The 7,668-nt window shown below is 38.1% G+C and overlaps 1 protein-coding gene across 1 annotated transcript; it reads right to left on the bottom strand.

Moving 5' to 3' along the window:
• Positions 1-6,526: 6,526 nt before the first annotated feature.
• Positions 6,527-7,452, bottom strand: LOC311088078 (gamma-crystallin M2-like). Its single transcript, XM_084121737.1, has 3 exons — positions 7,310-7,452; positions 6,969-7,211; positions 6,527-6,841 (listed from the first exon to the last, which is right to left on the bottom strand). The coding sequence occupies exons 1-3, from the start codon at positions 7,313-7,315 to the stop codon at positions 6,569-6,571; spliced, it is 522 nt and encodes a 173-aa protein (XP_083977863.1). The 5' UTR covers positions 7,316-7,452; the 3' UTR covers positions 6,527-6,568.
• Positions 7,453-7,668: the final 216 nt, after the last annotated feature.

Here is a 7,668-nt window from a genome sequence, read left to right as displayed (position 1 = left end):
GCCAGAGAGAAATGCACATTTCATACGGATTACATAAGCAGAGAGCAGTCTGTTTTCTTTCGTTTTGAATTGTTCTGTTTAAAAGTAGACATTTCAAGCTTTCTATATATTTCTCAGGTCTGTGAGGCAAGTAGCCTATACCTTACGCTGAGTTTCGGTTCATTTATGAGACTAGCTCCAGTTCACTCGCCGGCGCCTCCGTGTTATGATTATCTATTTTCTACCATATTTACTTCTTATTTATTAAATCCAGGCAATTGGTTGATGAAACATTGAGGTAACATTTGAGGTCTCTGTGAAAGTTTTAAAGTCGCTTTCAGAGCGCTCACGTCCGTAACATTGTTTTTTTCCTCATAAATGCGAACACGAAAAATAAAATAAAAAGAATATTTTATGTTCTGTGGAGGCCGACCCTTCTTCATCCGGTGGGTATATTAGCCTACTTTTGGTTTGCGCAGTGTAATTCATAGAATTACAAAAAAATATTTTGCCACCTAAAAGTTAAAGATTTTTTTGTGTCACGTCACATGTGTATTTCCCTTATATTAAATATAAAACGCATGTGTAGACTGATATTTTTCTAATGTCTTGACTCCTTTAAGGGAGTATATAAACATACGTTTCAATATATTGGTATTAAATGCATTTTCTGAGATAATCAAGTATATATTTCAAGTTTTGACTGCAAATGTCACGTCCATAACGCTGGAATTGCCCAATTTTAACGAATTTATCCTTAACTAGTTTTTCGGTGTAGGTCTACGTATTTTATTATGTTAACTTCAAATAATACTAATAGTAATTTAAAGATGGTAGCCCTACATCTTACACATCACACTCCACTGTTATGGTGGTAATTTCAGTAGATTTACTCACTAACATTATTGTGGAAACAAAATAAGGATGGAAACTAAAATATGGTAGTATCGTGCAACAGCGCACACTCTATCAGCTGCAGTTCTGGCGCTCAGTCCCAATACGGTAAAACTCACATGTTAATGCAGCGGTAGAGTTATGCTGCGTTCACACCAAACGCGAATATGTGTCTGGCGCGAGTGATTTCAATGTTAAGTCAATGGCAAGACGCGTTTACGCGCGTCTGGAGGTCTTGCGGCGCGGTAGACGCGAATTCGCCTCATTCGCGTGTCAAGTTCGCGTGAATGGCGCGAATTGAGTGTCTGGCGCGTTAAGCGCAAATGATTTTATTATTGCTTTTTGTGCATTCACGCGTTTGATGCGAATTCGCGTCTGCCGCCCGAGTTGAAAAATCTGAACTTCTGCGTCAATTCGCGCCGCGTTAACCAATCAGGAGCCTGCTTGCTGCTGTCACGTGGTGAAGTGACAGTTTATAAATGTTATTTTATGTTTGGCCTCAATAAATTATTTTGTAATATGACTAAAATGCACAACAAAGCAAATCTTTCACATAAAAACTCGATTTCAATATATGAGAGATACTCATTTTGTATTGAATGCTATTTATTCCATATCTATTTTAGATTATATGAAACATTATTAATCTAATGTAAAGACAACAAACACAATTTAGTGTATAAAAACTAAAAAAATAATAATCACAGGACAGGTTTCACTTTTGGAGGCTGGCTCCATTTATTATCAAAACAAAAATAAATGACAGATTAGCCAGGCTGTACAGCGTGGGCTCGTCAGGCAGCGACCACTCGAGGCCGAGGCCTTATACGGCCTACGCTGTCCTCGTCAGCGTCCTCACCGTTAGGTCCACCAAACCTAGCTCCTGGAGCAAATTGTGAAACTCCTGAAACCCTCCGGAGGGTCTGGTGGACCCGAGTACAGCGACGATGTCCCCTACGCAGCTGTTTCTGCTCTCCAGAGCATATACGAGCGGTGACTCTCTCGATTAATGCTAATGCTCGATAAACATCTAAAAAATATGGCCGCCAACGGGTTTCGAAACTTTCGCCTCCGAATTTCGCCTCTGATGTGCGTAAATTTCGCTTCAAACTTTTGTTTTTACGCGTGTCAATTTCACTCTTGCCGCGCGAATGAACACAAAGTGGTCACGCGTATAACTAGACGCGGCAGGCGCGAATTTAGACGCATATTCACGTTTGGTGTGAACGCAGCATTACACTCACAGGACACTGCACTTATTCACAATCGCAAAATTTCATTATTTGCTCGTGCTTTAAAGCTTTGCCGGGTAAACGTTTCATTGGGGTTCTGTTCTGACATGATGCACTTTTTGTACTGAAGTGCGTGCGCACTGTCAAACAGCGCCAAACTGGATTTTTGTTGGGTCAGACCCATCTGATAGCGATGGGGGGCGGAGACCGCGAGAGCTACATGGAAAAAATATGCACCAAACAAGCCACTTTGAAATTTTCCTGTTTTCATGAATACAAAAGTTGGGTGACCCTCCCCCTAGACTAAAAAAAAGTTGGATGACCCTCCCTTCAACAAAGAATAAAAAGACATGACCCTTCCCTATTTTCCTCCGGTGGTCCATTCCATAAATACCGAACGGTCCCTAATCTGATAATCACCTGCAAAAGTTATTCAATTTTGATCTCAAATCTTAAATGAATAATACTAAAATGAATTAAGATGTCATGGTGCACAATAACCCCATGTTTTCCTCAACAAGCTTGTCCTGTACATCATACATTTGAAAGACAGTTATTGATGATAAAGATAGTCTGTCAATATGTTCTAAAAAGTAAGAAGAATATAGTGGCATTAATCCTACATTTTGATTTGTATTTGCTCAAGACATCTGTTGAACTATGTCCTCAACAGTGTTGGGAACGTTACTTTAAAAAAGTAATTAGTTATAGTTACTCACTACTTGTTCCAAAAAGTAACTGAGTTAGTAACTGAATTACTCTATAATAAAAGTAACTCGTTACCAGGGAAAGTAACTATTTGCGTTACTGTAAAAAAAAAAAAAAAGGTTGTTATATGTCAAAGAATTTGGATTTTTTTTTTAGCAGTTTTCACAAGTCAGTTGAAATGAGTAGCACAGACAGGTGTTTGTACATAACTTTAGATATTTATTGCACGTCGACAGACAGCAAGAGGTTTATCCTGCACTTCAAGCATTCTTTGTAAGAAAAGTAAACAGTTACACCATATAAAGTGCATTTAACTCTGCAAATTAAATCAACCTCTCTCAACTTTTTTTTAAAAAGTTTTATTAATAAAGTAAAGGCATTGAACCAGTTTATTTGTAGTGCACTGACTGTGCACATTATATAAGATTAATATATTTGTTTTCCTTAAAATTTTAATTAGCAGTAACTTAAACACTTTGCAGTTTGAATGTCCTGTATAAACAAAATTACGGATTATGTTTTTGTTTCCACTGTTCGATCGCGTCCGCGGCTCACACACACACACACACAAATGTAAACACTTTGCGACTTTTCGATCGCGCCCGCGACACTCTCTCTCTCTCTCTCTCTCTCTCTCACACACACACACACACACACACACACACACACACAAATGTAAACACTTTGCAACTTTTCGATCGCGCCCGCGACACTCTCTCTCTCTCTCTCTCTCTCTCTCGGTTCAATACGAATACATGTACCGTTCCACCCCTAGTTCTTGCCTTTGACCTCAATGAATTTGAAGTAGTGCTTATATCTTCACCTTGAAAATGTCAACTTTTCATCGGATTGCTCCTGACCATAGACTGCTCCTGAGTCCTGACTCTGTTTAGCTGGTGTATGTGTGTGTGTGTGTGTGTGGCGCGTGTGCTGGCATGTGTGTAAAAACACTGGCTCTGATTGGCTACCATGAAACACATGACCCTGCCTTAGCCAATCATAATCGCTTACCTCGTTATTAACCCACCTCCTCACTCGCTGTGCGAGCCAGGGGTGCGTTCGGATTACACAGTTTATTCAATCAATGCATAGTAACGCGCCGCATTTAACGTCCAGTAATGTTAACGGCGTTGTAACGACGGGAAAAGTAATTAGTTAGATTACCCCGTTACTGAAAAAATAACGTCGTTACCTAACGCCGTTCTTTTAAACGGCGTTATTCCAAACACTGGTCCTCAATGTGTTAATGTGAAAGCTTGGAAGTTTTAGATTCTAAATAACTTAAATATAGAAAATTGAATGTAGCACGTTCAAACACATATTTCATGAGTAACTGATGACTTTATTCATTATAAAGAATTCACACAGCGTGAACAAGACAAGATATAAGAGATTTTAGTCTGTCTGCAAAAATTAGAAGTTCAAAGGCATGTGTAGTCTTTAAACTGGTTGGACCTTACTGTATGCTTCAGCATGCAGAATGAACTTTCATTTAAAAGAGAGAAAGGGTTCACTTTTCTAGTCCCCAGTATGTCTTAAGCATGGGGCTTTTTTTAAGGGGGCAAGTGTGGCAGACTTGACAAAATGAAAAATGATTCACTTTTCTCTTAACCCTCTGAGGTCTGAGCTGTTTTCTGGGCCCTGGAGGTGTTCTGACATGCTCTGACATTTCTGGTTATTTGTGTTACTTGTGACATTTTCATGGCTAAAGTCTAATTACACTGTATTCAGCACAAACTCTGCTACGATAATATATCAGCAGCATGTATGTAAAAGTTTGTAGTTTTGAGATAATGACATTTATGCGTGGTTTGTGAAAATACAAAAAAAAATTCTCACTGAAATAAGGCCATGAAACCCATACTGATTATTTCTTCACAAGACTTTTGAAAATTGTATCACGTAGCCTAGAATATTTGCTCTAAAACTATGTGAAAATCACCCCGACTGCTCATTCAGATAAGACAATATATTGATTTTAAAATTTTACGACGTGTTTTGTGTGAAAAAGCTTTATGCGGAGGTCATTAATATGTAAGCTTTTCACACCTGAGAAAGACAAAGACCCTCCCCTAACGGCCCTATTAGGAGCTATCAGGCCCTGTCATTCTGGGCAACCTTGCACAATACTGTAAATGAGGAGATTTAAAAAATAATGGCTTTTAAATTGTTTGGATTTATTTACAACACAACATAGTCCAAAGATACACACAACAAATGCCAAAAAAGCACTTATTGAAAACAGTGATCCAAAGACAGAGACCTTTGTGCCATTCCTAAAAACATTGTACATACCTTTCATTTCCAAGGTGTTTGATTTTCACTTTACCATGTTCATATTCACTGAAGTCCTCAGTGGCATCTGGGCCCTGAAAAAAAACATACTGACATCAAGAGAAAGGCCTGCACGATTTTGGGAATAAATTTTAGATTTTTCTGGTTAAAATTGCTTTTTAAAATTCACAGAATACACACACACACACACACACAAATGTTTCCAACAATATATAATATAAATGAACACCAGGTTTGTTGTGCCTTGTAGGCATAAGCTATGCGCAGTGCTGGATAAAATAACAATAACCTTATAGCAGTATAAATCTTCCAAAAGATTTCAGTAACAACTAAGCTAGAGAAAAATATATTGATTATCATGTTACTTCAAATGTTTCCATTCGTTATTATGATATGAAATGAGATAATAGTAAAAACATGAAGCCGTTTGCTTTTCAAACGCGATTGCGCTGCAAAATATGATACATTCAAACGCAATCGCGCTGCAAAATATGATACATTCAAACGCGATCGCGCTGCAAATATGATGCATTCAAACGCGATCGCGCTCAAATATAAAACATTATGGTTACCATATACATATCTACGTTTGAGCAGATATCCACAAACACAGTAACAGTAAACACGGGTCTAAATATTATAATATTCACCCTATATCTAGCAACAGTTCAACTGCAATGTGAAATTTATGCAACAATAGCAAACTAATATGTAAGAATTTCTTACCTTACATCTTTCTTGTCTTCAAATCACGTTCTTCTTCTTCTGAGGTAAATCCAATGTAAGCTCAGGCGTGTCTAAAAGCAGAGACTTGTAAAGTGTTTTGGTGTTTTGTTTTTGAGGTAGGCCTAATGAGCGCGATCACGTTCCATGTGGAGATTTGCATGTGAATCTCTTTTGCGCGAGTGGGCATGGTAAATTAAAAAATAATGAGCAAGCGTTTGAGAAGCTGGACATCTTGTTGGTTTTATACAAATTACTTAAACAGAGAATATTTGTTTTCAGTTTGAATCTGATCATTTAAAAGTGCACACTTAAATGTTTATAAAGGTATATGGCTCATAAATGTGTGACAAGTATTCGCTGAGTTTTGTTTCAGTTTATAGACGTGCTCAAGAAAAAAAAGTTCACCGCGACGGAGAGGCAGAACGCACACCCTGTTTATTTTCTTTATTTTACAAAAGCACGTTTTGATTTGATTGTAAGTGGACATACAAAAGTAGAAATATCACAGATTCTTTTTTTTATATTTCTTTTTTCTGTATGACCATAAATGACGGAGTAATTTAAGTTTATAGTGCTACAATGTGGAGAAAATCCAGCAAAACGTGCCCGCACGTTTGCCGACCTCAGAGGGTTAAGCTTGTTTTTTGTGGACTGCTCATGATAGTGGCATTCATTATTTTCATAACACAATGTTTAGTGTTGTATAGAAATTATTTTATTGAAACATTTGAACACTAGTACCAAGAGTCCATGATACGCCTCATGCTCATGAATCTCATGCCACCCATATTGCTGAAGCTCCTGTACTCTCCTGGCCTGAAGTAGGACATCCTGCCTCTGTAGTGGGGCTGCTCATACATGAGCCAGTGGCCGTCCATCACATGACAGGACTGGCAGTGAGACATGCGGTAACGGTCCATGATGTTGTCACAGTCATCCATCATCTCGTACATCTGACCCATGAAGTTATCCCTCTCGTAGATCCTCATTCTGTAGGAGCCCCTGTGCTGTTGTGGAAGATAAGTCGGTTTAATTTAAGTTTATCAGCCAGAAAATTCATTTTCTCACAAGATTTTTTTAGTCACAGCCAAAAAAATAAAAACATATATATATGAGCTTTAATTTTGAGCTCACCATGGGGATCATACGGCAGGATCTGATGCAGTTGCTCATTCCAAACATAGACATGTAATCAGCATACTCGCCCCTTTTAAAGAAATATCCATTTCCCATGTAGTTGGGATGATCATACATCATCCAGCATCCGCTCTCCACTCTGCAAGAGTGACAGCGGTTCAGGTAGGAGGAGAAGTCACCACTGTCGCCCATACAGTCGTAAGAGCGACCCTGGAAGTTCCTGTCCTCAAAAAAGGTGACCTGAAAAATAAAAGTTTTAGTGATTTAAAGTGAAATATACTAAATAAAACGCATAAGAAGTTAAAATATGTGTAAATGGCAGCTGGAACAAGGTTTACCTTCATGGTTGCGATCCTCTGGTCCTCAGTAGTTCCACAAAGGAGAAGCTAAAGCTGATTCTGGTTGTTGACTGACTGCTGTCACCCGTACCTTTATACTAGACCAAGACTAAAGACTACACAGCACCTATTGTTAGTCAATTCCTGACTGTGCAAGTTGGAATAGAGGCCATTCTAGCTAAAGCCTGGTATGTAGATCTTAGTACTTTTAAAGTTTGTTTGGTAACTGGTAACATTTGTACTGGTAACATAATTACAGCCAAACACAACATATAGCCAAATATATTGACCTATGGTGTAGTTTTATAAAATACAATACTTGTAATCAATAAAAAAATTTTTTTTTAAATCATTCTTAC

Source organism: Abramis brama, assembly GCF_963993115.1.
Source record: "Abramis brama genome assembly, chromosome: 8".
Lineage (NCBI taxonomy): Eukaryota > Metazoa > Chordata > Actinopteri > Cypriniformes > Leuciscidae > Abramis > Abramis brama.
This window is presented reverse-complemented; position numbering and strand designations above follow the sequence as displayed.

What these genes read in the sequence shown, in the direction of transcription:
- LOC311088078 (XM_084121737.1), bottom strand. An exon ending in CCTGCCGTATGATCCCCATG is followed by an intron (nt 6,842 to 6,968) that starts GTGAGCTCAAAA and finishes CTTCCACAACAG; the next exon opens with CACAGGGGCTCCTACAGAAT.